Source organism: Peromyscus leucopus, chromosome 8b (assembly GCF_004664715.2).
Source record: "Peromyscus leucopus breed LL Stock chromosome 8b, UCI_PerLeu_2.1, whole genome shotgun sequence".
Classification (NCBI taxonomy): domain Eukaryota; kingdom Metazoa; phylum Chordata; class Mammalia; order Rodentia; family Cricetidae; genus Peromyscus; species Peromyscus leucopus.
Genome location: NC_051086.1, coordinates 82,587,204 through 82,605,925, shown reverse-complemented (window position 1 = coordinate 82,605,925; position 18,722 = coordinate 82,587,204). Strand labels below are relative to the sequence as shown.

Genomic DNA, 18,722 nt, shown 5'->3' with positions numbered 1-18,722 from the left:
CTTGGCCCATGATGCATTTCACTGTTGCCTTTGACATTTTAAAATGGAAGTAGCACGGTGTCAGTGGTGTTTTTTTTTTTTTTATCACTTTATCTCCAACCCCAAGTAATTGTCCCTTCATGGATTTTTGCTAAGCCCTGGCAGCGTATTCTCAGGTGGACCAAAACTCCGCTTAGGAACAGTGGCTATTTTAATTTGTCCTGCATGTCTGTCAAGGAGAACCACAAATCTCCCTTCTTACATTTTTTTGGGTATTTTCATAGGAATCATCATTTTTGTGTACACACACAGCTAAAATTTGTTTCTTGACATAACTTTAGAGCTGTGATTTCATTGTGACTCCCTGTAACTTAGCTGCCCTTGGGTGTCCTGTTTTTGTTTCTTGTAAGAGTTTAAGTAGCTTGGGGATTTAAAAAAGTGGCCGCTAGATGGAGCGCTTTTCCTTCATTCCTTTGTAAACCCCAAATGAGTGCAGCTGTTCTTACGGCTTCTGTGTTTGCACGTTTTCCTACTCGGGACAGTTTAAGTCCGACCCTGAGATCACTACACCGCTGGCAGCCTTTTTGGATGTTGAGGGCTGAGCAGTGAAAATGTGATTCTCCAGTGCACTCTTTCCTACCCAATGCTGAAAGAGCTCTGGAGCCTCATTTTAGCTATCAATTGTGAATGTGTCTTTTTTGGGGGACATCTAGCACCACAGTTTTTGTGTGTTTTTATGCTTATTATTGATGAGTTCACTCACTATTCAAAAGGTCCCTAAGGATAGAGCTCATGTCCTGGCTCATGTTCCTGAGGGTGAGAAACTGTATCTTACTGTGAAAATATGTGTAGTAGGCAGATGCAATGTTAAAGAACCAACAGTGTAAAGTGATGCATCATCAAAATGAGGTCCTGTGGTAACGGGTTGGTGAAATTTGACTAGTGAATCCTAGGAGCCTGACGTGGTATTTCTCCTAGGCAATGGCAATGATTACCTGCCAGTTCAGCGGCCAGGGATAGGACAGAATTGCTGCTGCATGTGAGAGAGTTGGCTTACCCTGAGGTCTGAATCCTCCTGGGTTTTGAGAAGGCCGTGGCATATCCGTCTAAACCGGTTTCCACCAGTTGACACAGTGTGCAGTCCTCGTCGTCTTTATTTGCTTGTCGGTGGTGACATGGAAGGTTTTCACATAGACCGGGTAATTGTTCATGGGAAGTTGAGCAATGGTTCAGTGTGAGTAAGCTGTAAGAACTTGATACCTCTGAGAATGGAATGTTCTTGTTTTCTGGTATTTTTGAAAAATGCTGGTCTTAGGTTTTTTTTTTTTTTGTTAGTGAATTTTAAAAGTAAAGTCTATGTAGTTATTCAACATTCAACATATTATGATCAAATTCAGTTACTTTGGTTTTAAAAAATATAGCAGAAATTTTATTCTAGAATCTTCAGAAACTAGTCTACATCAAGGGAGGTTGGGTTGGAGGTGGACTGCAGCTCTCCCGAGACTGGTTGGAAGTCTCAAACCTTTTTTCCTTGAACATGAATTCTTTTCCTCATTCTTCAGTGGCTGCCTGGTGCTTCCTCCTCCACAGAGGAGAGGAGGAGAGAGCTGCCGATGGAAGGAGCTGCCTCCTGGAAGGGCCGCCCTGGATGGGAAGGTTCTTCAGCACCAAGGTCTCTCTTCAAGAGCTGATTTTTGCTTTTTTTCTTTCTGTAGCCCTGACCAGCTTTCAGCTTTACACCTTGCCTCACTCAGTCCCTCAAGGGCTGGGATTTGCTGGCGTGAGTCACAAAGCCCAGCGTAATTTTTCTTTCAGATAACAAATCTAACTTCACAAACTTTACTTTGGAATAGGTCTAAACCACAAAAGGGTATGATTTTAACCTTTTGAGAGCCTTAGTTCGCTTCCTTGCCCCTTGGAGGTAGAGTTGTGCATGTTGAGGAGGGTTGCAAACCTATGTGTGGACTTTCAGACTGGTGAACGTTTCTGGGGCATGGCAAGGCTTGAGGGAGAACTGAGCAAACTGGGTCCAGGGATGGTGTAATGTGGGGTGCTAGGATGAGTCAGAACCATAATGTGGGTGCTATTGCAAGACAAGCATGGTGACTCACGCCTGTAATCCAGGCACTTGGGAGGTAGATGGGAAGAGCAAGAATTCTGGGCTAGCCTGGACTACATGAGCCCTCAAGTCAGAAGACCAAAACAATACCACCCATTTTCCTGGCTGCCTTTGGACACATGCAGAGGTCTGTGGTGACATTTCTCATTCTTGACTTTGCCCCTCTTAGTGGTGCCTTTCCCTTCTTCCCTCTTACTTTCTGACGCTCTGGCTCTTATCAGAGGATAAAAAAATCTGAAGCCGTTTGTTTTTACTAAACTCTTCACCAATGCCACCCTAATTTGCGTCTCACTTGGGTTTGACTTACGTAGTGTTATTTCCCCACACAGCCTAGGCTAGCCTTGAACTCTCGGTGTGGCTGGGAATACCTTTGAGTTTCTGGTCCTCCCGAGTGCTGGCCTTGCAAGCCATGCCACCATGCCTGATTTTTTTATGTGGTGCTGGGGTCGAACCCAGGGCTCTGCACCTGCTAGGCAAGCACTCAGTCAACTGTATGAGCCACACAGCTCCTTAGTTGCCAGCTCCTTATTTGACAACTCGTCAGACTGAAGTCCCCCTTTGCTTAGCAAATTTACCTTTAGTATTCCCAAGAAGTAACTGCAGAATGACTTGGTGAGGTCATTGTATTCAAATAGTGTTAGGGACTGGAATGTCAGGATAAAGGGTGATTTTCTTTTTTTTTTTTTTTTTTGGTTTTTCGAGACAGGGTTTCTCTGTGTAGCTTTGCGCCTTTTCCTGGAACTCACTTGGTAGCCCAGGCTGGCCTCGAACTCACAGAGATCCGCCTGGCTCTGCCTCCCGAGTGCTGGGATTAAAGGCGTGCGCCACCACCGCCTGGCTTTTTTTTTCTTTTTTGCATCAACTTGAGATTTATAGGTTTTAGGTTTGCTTGGGAGATGTGAGGTTTTTTTGGTTTTTGTTTTTTTTTAATGTGGACCAGGCAGTATACTGTTCGTGCATGTACAGTAAGGACTTGGAAGAAGCCAGTTATCCACTTGATGTTCCTTTATTTACATGGTAGAGTAAAAACTTCCTGGGAACAGGGCCTCCACACCTTCCAAGCCTGGCCCAGATCCAGGTTTCACAGTGTGCTCAGAAGGTAGTCTGCGGCCTTGATGGAGCCAGAGCTTGCTAAGAAGATAGAGCCCCAGCCAGTGCACTGTAAAAGCAGTGGCCTCCATCCAAGGGTAAAGATAAGGCTTGGTAGATTCCACTTGCTCTTTCAAAGCCTTCCTGCCTCCTCCCTGAGCTCATGACTTGGCCTCCAGCACCCCAGGGTGCAATGGGGCAGCAGGGCCCTGCACACCAGCACCCACCGCTGGCTCCAGTTGTGTGTTCCGAGGTTTCACCCTTGCAGCTGGCTGTTAGCTTGTGAGATTAGCCTGGCCTGAGTCTGGGGCCGACTGTGGTGCTGGGCCGTCAGCTATGACTCTCTGTTCCCCACGGGCCTCTATACAGTCCTCTACTGTCTTAAGGATGATTTGGAGTCTGCGGTCCAGGGCCAGGAGGTGAGGTTCTGTGAGGACAGGGGCAAGCTGATCTTCTAGTAGTGACTCCCGCATCACATCACTGAGTCTGTACTCAGCCCGAGCCAGCAGCTGAAGGTGCAAAAGTGTTTTCTTTTTTATCCTGAAGAGACAAAGCCAGTGGAACCAGATCAGCAAATTAAGGAAAGTAGCTTGGCCTGCACTTGCCCAGTCCCCGTAAACAGCTTTTGCAGCTGGTATTCTTGGGAGATTTTATTTCCAGGCAAACACATTTCAGTGAAAGCCACGTAGGAAAAGAATTAATTGTGGGTAACAGCCTTTGTCCAATTGTCTTTATTCAAGTGTTGCCAAGCTATTTGCACTCTTATAGTGTGTGTGTGTGTGTGTGTGTGTGTGTGTGTGTGTGTGTGTGTGTAAGTCAGAGAGCAACTTGGGACTTGGTTCTTTATACCATGTGGGTCCTGGAGACCAACTCTGGTCTCTCTCCATTGAATGGAGAACCCTAGTAATTGTAGTGTTACCCATGGTGGTGCCAAGCTGTATGCAGTTACTCTGACAGTGATAACAGAGTCAAGTGAAATGTCACCTAAGTTTTTTGTTTTTAAGATTTAAAGCTGATGGAAGAAGCTTCCAGTAGGTGGGTGAAGTTGTTGTCTAAAAGTCCAACCTCCATGTGCCAACTTGGGAATGTGTCAGATTCTAAAAGCACAGGGATGACCAGCGACTAGGTCCATTCTGACTTCAGAGTTTTGATTTCTTTCACACTCGTACAAGCAGTGTAACTGGCTGATCTTTGATACAAGTGATTGCTCATCCTGTCCAGGAGGAGAGAGGTATATTAACCCAAGGAGTTGACTTGGGCCACTCGCGTGCCACGGGAACAAATGGGATGGTTTTGTTGGGTCTGGATCACCCCTTCATAATTAGCCATAGCTAAGAGGGACCTGATGTCACAAGCCTGGCCAAAATGCCAGAGATGCAGGAGTAGGTGTCCTTTAGAGAAGGAGCCAGAGTTGCAGTCTGACCCAGCTTTCCAGACTTCAGTCAGGGTTTTGCTTAGATGGTGACGAAATAGCAATATTTAAGAGCTTACAAGAGGGCCAGGAAAAGTGAAGGGCTGATTATTAATATCAGAGAGCATTGATATCTGCAAAAGTGGGTGATTATCTGAGTGGGTTAAGGGTTCAAGTTGGCAACTTTAAAAGATCAGATCTTAACTCGTTTTCTGCTAGAGGAGATGTCACTGGGGAACGGCTGCGCAGTGGGAAGCCAGGCAGCTCACACCATTCTGTCCATATGTCCTTGGCCAGGGAAAGCTGATGAAGGCTTTCAGAGTTGGGTTGCAAGCAGGATGAAATGTCTGAATGGCCGCCTGCCCTTGGTACTTGAAAGCATGGAAACTTACATGCAACACTGTGAGAGAGGGGCGAGGATGGAGATTTCGTCCTGGGAATGTCGTCCGAACCTAGGAGAAGAAACGGGCTTCAGCAAGCCTAGAGTCTTTAACGCTCTGGATGCTCTCTCCCCTAACCCTTCTTTGAATTAGTTGGGATAAGGTGCCAGACAGACACCATGGCAGCTGTCTCAACAGCTCCCTCCTCAGTCAGGTCACAGAAGCCTCTAAGTTAGTTACCAAGCTCCTCCTGCCTCTGCAGGCCAGCCGCCGAGGCTAAGCCATGCTCTGCATCTAGGAAAGTAACAACTAGCGAAAAGACACTGGGCGTCTCAGCCACTGGTGGGCACAAGTGCGCTCTTACACTGGAGAATCAGTGGTACTTAGCAAAGAAGGAGGAGGTTTGTGGAAAATAGGGCAAGATGGAGTGGAGACGGGTCCGGACAGTGCAGGCCCTCCTCAGGGCCTCCAGTGCCCAAGCAGCCACAGGAAACATGGCTGGAGATGGAGAGCTGGGACATGGGCACTGGTGCTTACCCTCTGGCATTATCAAGATGAATAAGGTACCCATCATCCCCAAACTTGGTGAACATCTCATAATGGTGGCGGTCCATGTTTCCTGCAATGGAAGGGAGAGATGAGAGCAAGGGTCTGAAGACCATGGATACAGAAGATCCTGACCTGCCTTCTGGGGAGGGAACACAGGAGCCTGAGCATGGACCACAACCACCATTTCTAGGTTGTTTACTCTCCCCTCTCTCCCAGCCTCAGCCTGGATGCCTAGTGAGAACTGTGCCATTGTGCCTCTTGTACATACCGAGGTTGGGCTTTCTCAGTCCACACAGCCTCTAACGTGGAGCATCCTTGCCTGGTCACAATGTGGCTAGATGGTAGAATTACTAGTTTGTGGAGCTGTGGCCTTGCTACATACTTATTTCTCACCTTCATACTGGCTTCCTCTCACTGAGTGAAGGGACATCCAGCTTCAGATCTGATGCCCGTTTGGGCTTTATGGCAGGGTGGTGCATCTTCCTCGCCAGTGGCAACCCCTCCAACACCTGTGCCACCCCACCCCCTTCCAAGAGACCAGGGCATGTTAACTTGGTTTCCTTGGGCTTCATCCCCTGCGTATACGGGAGGTGCAGGGCTATCCACCCCTCCTGATTTGGGCTGCAATTTTGCTGAGGTCTCCCAGAATCCTAGGCAAAGAAGAGGGTGCAGTTCTGCCAGGTGCCCTGTGTGGGGTACCTACCGATCAAGAAGTCAAAGATGGCCATGTCGATGATGCCGAGCAGCCTGTTGCTGCTGTTGTATGGGTAGATCTGCTTGACCGTGTCGCAGTAAAGGGGGTTGAGCTCCCACCTGAGGGGGAGAAGAAGTCCTGGGGCTGGAAAAGCCAAGATGCCAGGGTGTTGGGGGCCCTCTCCATACCATCTCCACCCTCCCAAATCCCTGCTTCCCCAAGCCCACCCTGGGCTAGTGATCTCAGGATGCCAGGTGGTAGCTGGCTCCCTTCAGGAGGACCCTGGGAAAGGGCATCTGGTAAGGGAGGTTGCAGATTCCAGGTGGTGGGAAGGTTCAGAGTCCTTTGATTTTGCTGAATGCTAAGTGAAAGGCTGGGGTGCCACATGCTAGAGGGTGTCCCAGAGGAGGTGGTGGGAGCAGGCACCACACCTGGTTGCTCTTGGTCTTGGTTGTCCAGAACTCCTACACCACCCACGGCCCCACAGGCTGGCCTCTGCTACACATGCCCTGCCTTCACACAGTCTCACAGAGCCATGCCTGCCAGAAATTCTCCTGTCAACTTTTCTTCCCACCAGACTGTGGTGATTTGCCAATGGACCTGTTCATTGAGTCCACTCATTTGGCATGTCTACTCTGTTAGATATGCTAGGCCCTAGGCATACAGTCAAGGGGTCTTGCTCCGGGTTTCACTCCCTCAGCTCTTGTGTGCTTCTTTATTGAGATATGTGATACGTATGTGTATATGTTCACATGTATGCGGGGCCTGAAGTTGATGTCCAGTATCTTCTTCTATCCCTCCCCACTATTTACTAAAGCAATGTCTTTGCTGAACCCAGAACATGCCAATTCTTATTGGTCTATCTAAGCACTATGTGGTGGGGATCCAGTGTCTCTGTCTCTTGCATGCTCAGATTATAGGTGGTTGCCATGCCTGCCTGACTCTAAGTGTGTTTTGAGTATCTGAACTCTGTTCATGCTTATATAGTAAGCACCTCCCCAGCCCCTCAAGTGGTACTTTGTTATAGAATAAACACCTTACAACCCAATATATGAGCTACAGGGAGCTATATTTGATCTGTTGGTCCTAGCGTCAATAAGAGGATGGAGGTAGCTGTTAGGGTTTAGTTGTGGCAACTCTGAAGAGCTGGACTGCAGGGCCCTGGGCATGGTGTTGTGGTCAGGAAGCCAACTCACTCCTCTTTTCCTGACAGTGAGTAGGAGCGTATCCAAGGGTTGGGCACAGACAGTCTGGGGGCCAGGTTGAGGGATGGCAGGAAGGCAGAGAGGGAGCCCTCCAGCAGGTGTGGGTTGCCGCAGACAGCATACTCAGTCTTGCACATATACGGACACTTGGCGAAGAAGCACACGTTGTTAGCTGGAAGGTGAGGGAGGAGAAAGAAGTAAAGTGGGGGCTTATAGGTATGTCATCTTCTGCCCTAAGAAACCCCATAAAAGTAGGATGGGAATTTTGAACTCCCAGCTTGGGAAAAGGCTGTTAGGCTTAGAAGATGCTACTAAACGGAACATCTTGGGTACCAAGTTTCAAATGCTTTAGAGCATCCTATCACGTGATGAACTTATTTGATAGGCTAGACAGATAATCTCTGAGTCCTGGGAGGCCAGCAGTCCTGGGGATGTGTCTCACACACCTTTTTACTGTCGTAGTTTATCTGGTGTTATGTTTTAGCAGGCATGGGTGGGAGTGTCGGATGGCATCACCCTCCTGCTCCAATAACACACGTGTTAATGGCAGAGCTCAGACCACTGTTGAACACAACAGTCGACAGGATGCCTTACCATGTACTTAACATCTAGAATATGGCTCTGGCTGATACTGCACCTGGAGAGACAAAGAAAACACTCTGCAGGATTTCATTCTTGGTGACCTCTAGGATTTCCTTGGTGACATTCACAAGCCTCCCCACTGTTGGTGGCACTCGTCGGAAGTCCAGAATCCTGGAAGAGAAGGAGCCTTGTTCAGATTTGATAGTCAGGGACTGCGGAAGAGCCCCACACCTGTGCCAACACATGTTAGAACCTGACAGTGTGTCTGAATATAGCAGTGGTGTAGCAGCTAAGGAAGTTGCTGCTCTGTGGACCCAATCAAGACCAGGGCAAATCATACCCTGAAAGTTATGCAGGAAGGACCCTTCTTCCATTGAACTCCCGGGTGAATGCTCCTACCATCCACATTGTGTCCTGGTCAATATTTCTCAGACTTGAATGTGCATACTAGTCACTTGAGGATCTGGTCCAAATACGGTTTCTGAATTTGTGGCAAATAGGATTGCATTTTTTATCTCCAGATCAGGAAGTAGGACAAAGGTGATGTCACATCTACCATGGCAATGTGATTGTCTTCTAAGCTGTCTCATTTTTTCGGGTATAGGGGTGCATATCTGTACTCCTAGCATTTGGGAAGCAGAGACCAGAGGATCAGGAGTTCAAATCTATCCTTAGCTATGGAGTGAATAAGAGGCCAAGGTAGGCTACATAACAGTCCATCTCAGCAATATATATATATATATATATATATATATATATATATATATATATATATGTGTGTGTGTGTGTGTGTGTGTGTGTGTATTACAGTAATATGTATATATATTACAGTAAAACTATATATAAATTGTTCATTATCTTAAAAGGCCTTATGTTTTTAACCTAATGAAGTTGGAAGGAGAAATGAGATCTGAAGACCCTACACTTGAGGTGAAGAGATGAAAAGCCAGGAATAAGTACTTCTGAGTTCTTCCCAAAGGTCTGGGTAGCATCCCCTCCCCGGGAGACTGGCCCTTGCAGTCTGTGTCATCTTCAGAGGCCAGACCTACCTGTCCAGGTGGAAAGCTGCGATCTCAGCATTGTGTCTTTGAAAGTCTATGAAATAGAAGAAGTTCTCGGGTGTCTCCTCCTCTCGCTGCTGTCTGGAAGGAAGGAAGGAAGGAATCACGTCCTGGACTCAGCCTTCCATGATAAACTCAAGAAGAGAGCCTGTCTGATGCTTTTCATGTGGGTGTAGATGGTGGACCCACAAATTAGGGCTGGGCCTCTCCCTTCCTGAGCAGGGAGGAGACATGCAAAGTAGGAAGAGGCAGGCTTTTTATAGGCACCACTGTTGCCAAGTTTCCTGCTTAAGAAGCGTTGGGGAGTAGTGGCTGATTTGCCCAAAAAGCCAAGGGAAGAAAACCATGCATTCTTGTGTGTTAGTTGGAGATTTATTAAAAATGATGGTGGTGGGGTTCTAGATGCCCCAGTATGAAGAAAGGTGAGGTGTGAGCTAGAACCCGGCAATAGAAAGTGCTAGAGAACTTAGTATGATTGTGAACAAGGACTGGTAAGGTATAGGTCTGAGGGAGAAATAGAGGGTGCAGAACTCTTAGAAACTCAGGTGCGGCTTGAGAATGGGCTCAGCTAGAGAGCTGAGGGAGGCCAACATAGATGAAATCGATCTGGTCCCATTTTCAAATCGCCAATGGATTCACCACCCTGCGGAGTGTGCTGGGAGGTGTGGTTCGATGTTAAGAAAGTGCTTCTGGCATCCTGGGCCAACTTCCAGCCTCCATACTGACTTCACTTTCACACTAATAAATGGGGAAGGATGATGACCTTCGAGTAATTTTATAGTACAGAGTGTGGCCCTGTTCCAAAGACTGGAAAAAGCAAAGGTAGGCATAAACAGAGGTAGAGCCACCAACAACATGTAGACAACCAGCCTCCAGAAGCCAAATGGTAAGGCACACTGCCAGAGGAGCATAAGCCAATTCTGCAGTGAGGCTGCGGGAAGCAGATCATAGAGATGCAGCCAGGTCTAGCACGGCATCCAGAAACTGAGGGCATTGCTGGATGCTGCGTGTCTGTCCCCAATCTCCTATGAGAATATAAAATTTCTCAGATTTTTTTCATGTGGGATATGATAGATTTGAAATTGGAAGGTTGCTGGGCGGTGGTGGCACATGCACGCCTTTAATCTCAGCACTCTTGAGTTCTAGGCCAGCCTGGTCTACAGAGTGAGTTCCAGGTCAGCCAGGGGTACACAGAGAAACCTTGTCTTGCAAAACATAGCAAAACATCAAAACCAACTAACAACCAAAAAATAAAGGCTATTTTTACTTGACATCACTGATTCTTCTATGTTGAGCACTAAAGAAAGTACATTTCATGTGCAACATGTTGTACATTTTACAGTTTGAAGTACCTCCTGGGTGTAGTTGGAAGTTTTCCTGTGTCCCAGCAGGCCAGCGGTTGGGACAGATCTCTCCCACTTGTATCTCCCAAGTAAATACACAGAGGCTTATATTAATTATGAACTGTATGGCCATTAGCTCAGGCTTATTACTGACTATCTCTTACACTTAAATTAACCCATAATTCTTATCTATGTTTAGTCACATGGCTTGATACCTTTTCCCAGTTCTGCCTTGTCATCTTGCTTCCTCCATGTCTGGCTGGTGACTCCAACTCAAGCCTTCCTCTTCCCAGAATTCTCCTCATCTGCTCGCCCTGCCTATACTTCCTGCCTGGATACTGGCCAACCAGTGCTTTATTAAACAGTGTACAAAAGCATTATCCCACAGCATTTGCCCTTTTCTGTCTAATCAAAAAGGAAGGTTTTAACTTTAACATAGTAAAATTACATATAATAGAACAGTTATCAAGCAAGAATTACAGTTACAATATCTAGACTATTTATATTTGGCAAAATTAAAGAAAATATACTATCATCTATCCTATATTTGTGAGTCTAAAGTTTCATATCTAATTTATCTTTTATAATAACCAAGGAAAATTATAACTATCTAGTCTTCAAAGGTAAAGGGGAAATGATGGGTGATATTGTTCTGTATGCTGTGAATATGTGTTGCTCTGATTGGTTGATAAATAAAGCTATTTGGCCAATGGTGAGGCAGAATGAGGTTAGGTGGGACATTCTAACTAGAGGGAGAGGAAGGAAAAAGCAGAGCAGAGAGACACTGCCAGGGAAAAACAAGATGTAAAAGTACTGGTAAGCCATGAGCCACGTGGCAAAGTATAGATTTATAGAAATGGGTTAATTTAAGAAGTGAGAGCTAGCTAGCGAGAAGCCTGAGCCATTAGGCCATACAGTTCGTAACTGATATAAGTCTCTGTGTGTTCATTTGGGTCTGAGCAGCTGTGGGACCATGGGGCTTCAGGAGCTGGGTGGGACCAGAAAAACTTCAGCTACACCTGGGAGTCAGTGAGATGGTTCAGTGGGAAAAGGCACTTGCCCCCTAACCTGGTGGCCTGAGTTCTGCTCCTGAGTCCCATACAGTGGAAGAAAAGAGCTGACTCCTAGGAGCTATCTCTGACTTCCACATGGGTGCTGTGGAATTCGCACCCAGTCCCAAACAAATAAACAAAAGTAAAAGTCTCACCCTCATGCTTAGAATGTGTACTTTGCAAAGACAAATTTACATTCTTGTTGTAAGAGGACAAATGCTCTTCACTTTAACTTACTCAGAGGAAAGACACACATACATTTTAAAAGAAAAATATGTTAAAAAAATGATACTGTACTTGGAATTTGAACTAAATTTCATAGAATTATGAATGAAACTTTGCGTTATATCTTCTCTCCCTCCCCCTTTGTTGCTTTGTTTAATTTATCAGTGTTCTCTAGGTGGCCTGCTCTAACTGGTACTCTCTTATGGGTACTCATAATTTAAAACTCTATGCTGGCCAGGACCCCATTGATAGAGCTTGTTTAGGGGAACATGATGTTAAAGAGTCACATGCCTGATGGGGTCTCTGCCTGTGATTGTATGCTCACTGCTGTGGCTCTGACTAAAGAGCGTGGCCATTTGGGAGGCTAAGACAGGAAGATGACTTGAGCCCAGGAGTTTGAGACCAGCCATGGAAAGACCACATCTCTTAAAGATAAAGATATAAAGACAAAGGGTCTGAGGAGATAGCTCAGTCTGCAAGAAAAAGGACTGATGCTCAGTCAGAACCCAGAACCCATATTAAAAAGAAAGCCTGGCTTTGCCAGTACTGGGGAGGCCGAGACCCTCATCTACTTGGTGAGTTCTAGGCCAGTGAGAGACTCTGTCTCAAAGAACAAACAAACAGGACTTGAGGAACGATGCCCAAGGCGGTCCTCTGGCCCCCAGACACATGGAAGCACCTGCAACCACACACACACACACACACACACACACACACACACACACACAGAGAGAGAGAGAGAGAGAGAGAGAGACAGAGAGACAGAGAGACAGAGAGAGAGACAGAGAGAGAGACATACATACACACACACAGAGAGAGAGAGAGAGAGAGAGAGAGAGAGAGAGAGAGAGAGAGAGAGAGAGACACACACACACACACACACACACACACAGACACACATTTGCACATGTGCACACACACAATATGTTGACTTTGGTGCTCTGTATGTTTGGCTATAAAATGAGATTCTCCTCCTGAAACTGTCCTTTGGAAAAGGAATGTTTTGATATTCAGTTTCTTACACAGTTTACTTTATCTGATGGAGGCAGCTTCATCAGCTTGTGGGATGGTTATGAACGTCACTGGCAACTGGATTAGACTGAGAAAAGCCTAGGAGGTCAGGAAAAACACATCTGGGTGTGTGTATGATGGCCTTTCCAGAGCCAAGTAGATTCTAATAGGATAGCATTTGGGGGAGGCAGTGAAAGGAAGGAGGCAGGGGTAGGTCATTGGGCCCATCTTGCCTTGACCCCACCTTCTGTGCCCTTTTCTCTGTCTGCTGGACACGATGGTAAGAACTGTTTTGCTCCAACACCCCCTGCCACACACACAATGGACTGAGCCCTTTGAAACCGTGAGCCAAAACAAACCTTTCCTCTGTTAAGTTGCTTTTCTTGGGTATTTGGTCTCAGCTACACAAACTAACAATGGTGGGAAGGACCTCATTTGTGCTGGCAGTGTGGCCTGATGGAACCAAGGCCAACATCAATCAGAACAGCACTGGTGATGGGAGAGGAGAGGAAAGAACTCACTCCTAACAGTGACACTCAGCCTGACTCTAGGGATGATAAAGAGCAGTGCAAGTAATTTTGGCAAATGAAATGTGAAAGTGTATATGGGGCAACATTTTAAATTTCATGTATAGTTTTATATGTTGGGTGGTGGGATTTAAAAAAATCAATAGCTGGGTGGTGGTGGCGCACGCCTTTAATCCCAGCACTTGGGAGGCAGAGCCAGGTGGATCTCTGTGAGTTTGAGGCCAGCCTAGACTACCAAGTGAGTCCCAGGAAAGGCGAAAAGCTACACAGAGAAACCCTCTCTCGGAAAAAAAACCAACAAAACAAAATAAATCAATAAATATGAACAGATGATATTCAAATGTTTTGTATCACTGAATGGTTGTATATTTAAATCAAATAAATAACTTGGTTTTTGCCTTTCTGATGGAGGAAACTCTATATAAAGGGTTCTCAAGGTTACTTGGGCCTTGGGATCATGCAGGGTGGGTCTAGAGCAAGCCTACTGGACTCTGAGAGAATGGACTGAGACATCTCAGCTGTTCAAAGTTCCAAAGGGAATCCAACATGCAGCTTGTTGACTCCAACCCTGTACTTAAAGAGGTGCTTTTGTTCCCTAATTCAGATGACTGAGATGCATTCAGTGCTCAGGTCTCTAGGTTCCACCACCACAAACAGTGACTGGGCTATTCAACAGGCTTCTCCTCGGTTGGCTGCCTGCAAAGTGTGGATCTAAGTCAACACAAATAAACAGCACTGGAAGGCAGAAAGCTCCGGAGGAACACGTGACTTGAGCAACAGAACCATTTATGGGGACATTCTTCCCTATGCATGTCATCCACAAGAGAACATTCTACTGGCCAAGGCATTGTACTCTATTCCAGGAAACCCAAACCTGTGGTCCAGAGACCCACTGGGGGCTGGTAGTACTCTCTCTCTCTCTCTCTCTCTCTCTCTTTCTCTCTCTCACGCATACATTCATGAATGCATGCACCTACCAAACTCTGCCATCATTTCACTCATGGACATGTGCTATAAAGTCCAAAGACATGGGTGCTGTTGTTATGAACAAAATATGTTAATGTGTATACGCACAGGACTTCATGGCAGCCTTTCTCATCAGTTAGGTTTTCAGTCACAGCAAGTATTGTCATGTGAAGTAAACTTTGTGATGTCAAAAAGAGGGTGATTGTTGGTCCTTGATGAAGTTGAGGATTCATTATAAGTAAGAGCAAGTCAGCTTAGCAGTCTGGCTGCTTGGCTATGATTCATGGACCCACTGTTTGTGATGTGGAGTCTGGGGCAATCTGGCTTTTCAGATGCTTGGTGTATTCATCTCGGAGTGGAAGTTATAGTTACACTTAGGTCATGAGGTTTCATGAGACTGTTGATGTCCAAAACCACAATTCATGTAGCATGTGCAGCATGGATGCTACTACTACATGTCAACAGTAAGGGTAGTTATTATTGTTTTTAATTATTATTGTCACCAAAATAGTTCTATGTGTGGGGCAGACGGGGATGAGGATACTAGGCTACCTTTACTATCTTTTGGTTAACGCTCCCCCAGGGTTACCACCAGGTGGTGAGGAAGGCTTCACTTACCTCATGGGTTTGAACATGGCTTTCCCAAAGTCCGAGAACCTCAGAACCAGCTTCAGGTGGACCCCACTGGGTTTCACAACTAGGAGGGGTAGAAGAGTGATGTCTAAGCCCAGGACTGTGACACAATTCATAAATTCAGTCTTTTTCTGTTACTTAAGAAGGCCCCAAAGACAATATGCTTTTCAAAGCCTGAGGGGCAAACCCCGCCATGTCCGGCTGTGTTCAGAAGGCTCAGTACAGCTTTTCTGCTTGTTTGGGAAGAGGCCAGATATTTGGGGAACAGGATTCCCCAAACAGATGCTACTGAAAACTCCCCATAGACTGTTTTCCTAAAAGGACTAGCTTCTCTTTGGGTTCCAGTTGTGATCTTAAGATTTCCTACTAAGTTGTCTGTTGTATTAGACTTCTGTGTCCACAATGGCTTCCTATTTAAGATTCTATGCCTGGGCTGGGTCTAGGGCTTGTAAAATTCCTGTTTTTAATCTCATTTTGTTTTGTGGTGCTTGGATCAAACCCAGGACCTTTTGCTTCCTGTTTTAAAACAGTGTTTTTGAGAATGTCATGTATGGACCTGAAAATTTGTGAAGATTTATCGTGACACTCTTCTTGTCACCCTGTCATCTTCCCTTCCCTTGTCCCACCTCCTTCTCCTCTCTACTCTTCTTGCCTTTCATCTCTCTTCTGTACCCTTCTTTCTTCCCCTCCTCTCCCCTCCCCTTCCCCCCTCCTTTCCCCTCCCCTCCTCTTCTCTCCCCTTCCCTCCCCTCCTCTTCTCTCCCCCTCACCCCCCAGCCTTTGAGATAGGGTCTTTCTGTATAGCCCAGTTTGGCCTTGGACTCATGATCCTCCTGCTTAAGCTCCTCAAGTTCTGGGATTACAGGCATATGTCATCTCATGAGTATGTAGAGATGTGTGTTGCCAGCACATCTAGGCAAATAATTGAGACCACTCAGGGCTGGGGCAACTTGCAGCCTTCACTGTTCAGACCTACCTGAAACCAGTTTGCAGCACCCAGAGGGGAGCCCTGACCCCTTTTTCTCCTGGCTTTCCCATTCTGTCTGACATTTACCCCTGTATGTTCCAACCTTGGTTGCATGAGAATCACCTAGGATACTTTAAAAACATTGCCATGAGCCTCCCTCTCTGCAGTTGGGCCCAGACGTCTGGAGGCAGAGCCAGGCAATAGCCCTCTTTAAAGCTTTCAGGGGTGAGATGCAGCATCAGGAACCATTGTCCTGTACAATTGCCTCTTGGATCTGCAATTCTACTCTAGTCACCTGAGATTCTGTCAACATTCAGATTCTGAAAATGCGAGCGGAGAGGGGGATTCTGCGTTTCTAACAAGCTCCCTAATGATGCTGACCATCCGCCCCACTGCACTACATTTTGACCAGTTTGATGCTCCCCAGAGTTTCGATGGGCGGCTGGGGGGAGTGTTGAGTTCTTAGGGACTGGGCAGGGAGAGCCCCTGTTGGAGGCTGGTTGGTTGGAGGTTGTGTCGGGTCACTTACTCTGTGAGCAGTCACAGGCCCCCAGCAGGGCCTTTTCATCCTGGCTGTAATCTGCAAAGGAGGAGAAGGGGAATGAGGACTTCTTTCAGGGTCCCCAACAAAGACAGGCTCCCAGCTCTGACCCCACCCCACAGGAGGAGGGACTGATGGAGCTTGGGAATCTTAGCCGTGAACACCCAGGAGGCCATCTTTTAGAGCCCGGTGGTTACCGTCTCTTCCTGCTCCTTCCCAGACTCTGTGCTTTCTGGCCCTTCCCTCTATACTTCAGCCATTCTTGGTCTACTTTTGTCTTCTGCTAATAACTCCTCACGTCACGTGTTCTGTCACAGGTGCTTGAACGCACAAACTTGGGGTTCATAAGCCTGTGTTTGAATCCTAGCTCCAGCACTGGCTTTGCCCAGCCTGCTGAACCCCATTTGTAAATGGCAGTGATAATGTTCATGCCAGAAGGATATAAGAAAGAACACATCACTGCTGTGGGATGTCTTTCTGTATGCTGTGAATATGTGTGGCTCCCATTGGATAATAATAATAATAATAATAATAATAATAATAATAATAATAATAATCTGTTTTGGCATATGGCAAGAAAGCTTACAGCTAGGCGGGAAATCCAAGCAGAGATACAGAGAGAAGAAGGGCGGAGTCAAGAGAGATGCCAGCTGCCACCAAAGGAGCAACAAGATGTCAGCAGACTGGTAATGTCATGGCCATGTGGCAACATGTAGATTAATAGGAATGGGTTAATTTAAGATGAAAGAGCTAGCTAGCAAGAAGCTGAAGCCATAGGCCATACATTTTGTAATTAATATAAGTCTCTGAATGATTAATTTATAAATGGCTGAGGGGCCATGGGGCCAGGCAGAACTGAGAAACATCCAGTTACACATCACCTGGTACAAAGGATGCACTCAGTAAACAATGACATCACCTTCCATGAAGAGTACAGAACATCTAGGTGTCTGTTATATCTTAGGTTTCTCTCCATGATGAGATTAATGCTATAAGATCTCCTTCAAAAGGAATGCAATTTGCTTCTTATTAACCTTGTATAATCATATATTGCTGGCAACCCTTGACTAGTTCCTGGAGCATGGCCTGAGATGGCTCAACTCAGCCCCTGGGAGAAAGTCAGTCCCTCCTGGCTAACCCCGTGAACCTCACCAGCACTGATGGTAGGGAAGTGTCTCATGTCATGGAGGAGCTTGCTGACAACAGGACTGGACCGGGAGTATAGCCCATGGCTGTTGATCCCCAAGTGGAACTGGACCCAGCTGGCCTCTGGTCGGAGCTGCAGCGGAGGATCCCAGGAGGTGAGGTTGAATTGTTCTTTGTATATCTTGTGCCGTCTGGAAGAGCCAGAAGAGTGATTTGGTTGTTAAACTGGTGGAATGAGAATGCAAAGACCCCAGGAAGCACTTGGTCTGGACACCCCATGTGTGCTTCACTCATTCAACAAGCGCATTGAGCATCTGTGACTGGCCGGGGCTTATGCTGCCCATAGGGTACCATGGGGAACAAAGTATACCCTGCTCCTCCTCGCCCTCAGAGAGCTTCCAGTCTTCATGAGAAAAATCAAGTTACACGGTCACACATAAACACAAATACTGAATTGTGAACTGTAACGGATCCTGTGAAGGAAAAGGCAGATGGCTAGGAGTAGAAGTAGGCATGTCCTGTACTTTGGGACCCTTGCTGCACTTTGCCACTAAAAAGTCTATTTCTTATATCCCACAATGTTTTTTATATCCCACAGAGCAGGGGGGTGGTGCAGAGAAGGTAACTGGAGGACAAAAGGGATAGAGGATGTGGGTCCTGACAGCTAGGAAAAGGATGAGTAACTGTTCACCAACTGATCGCTCAATAGGGTTTTCTGCAAGGATAAAAGCAGAAACTTACAAGGCACTTACAGTCTCAGAGAGCCCCACTTGGGAGGCAATTGGTATGGCTAGGAAGTAGTTAGGGAAATGTAGAAAAGCTCCCTTTCCAACTCCAATACATTGGGGGCTAACGCTCCTACTTATGAATGAATTCTGAGTGTGCAAATAGTCAATGCGTGACAGTGTGCACTTTCACTCTCCACCTCTACCCATCTATGGTGAACACCAACTCACAAGGAAGGACTGAACAGTTAATGATTTCTGTCAGTTTAGAAAATGTAGGCCGAAGACATTTCCTCACCTTTAAAAGGTCATTTTATTTGTAGACATGGAGCTACTTTTGATCAGGTTAGAGAGCTTTAAAAAAATTCCTTTTAATTTTTTTTTTAGAATATTATACTTGAGTATAAAGTATTTTCATCATATCCATCTCTCCTTCCCCACTCCTGATCCTTCAGTATCCCCTAACACCCCACTTTCAAATTCATGTCATCTTCCTCTATAATAGTCACACACACAC

General features: G+C 46.3%; 1 protein-coding gene across 1 annotated transcript in view; it reads right to left on the bottom strand.

Annotated features, from left to right (window-relative positions):
* Positions 1-3,088: 3,088 nt before the first annotated feature.
* Positions 3,089-18,722, bottom strand: part of Fam20a (FAM20A golgi associated secretory pathway pseudokinase) — a 56,087-nt gene continuing 40,453 nt past the window's right edge. Inside the window, exons 2-11 of the mRNA XM_028865263.2 lie at positions 17,487-17,671; positions 16,323-16,373; positions 14,812-14,890; positions 9,058-9,150; positions 8,064-8,179; positions 7,418-7,598; positions 6,231-6,340; positions 5,516-5,597; positions 4,991-5,050; positions 3,089-3,727 (exon numbers count right to left, since the gene is read on the bottom strand). Coding sequence (XP_028721096.1) covers positions 3,463-3,727; positions 4,991-5,050; positions 5,516-5,597; positions 6,231-6,340; positions 7,418-7,598; positions 8,064-8,179; positions 9,058-9,150; positions 14,812-14,890; positions 16,323-16,373; positions 17,487-17,671 — 1,222 coding nt within the window. The 3' untranslated portion in view covers positions 3,089-3,462. The remainder of the gene's footprint in view (positions 3,728-4,990; positions 5,051-5,515; positions 5,598-6,230; positions 6,341-7,417; positions 7,599-8,063; positions 8,180-9,057; positions 9,151-14,811; positions 14,891-16,322; positions 16,374-17,486; positions 17,672-18,722) is intronic.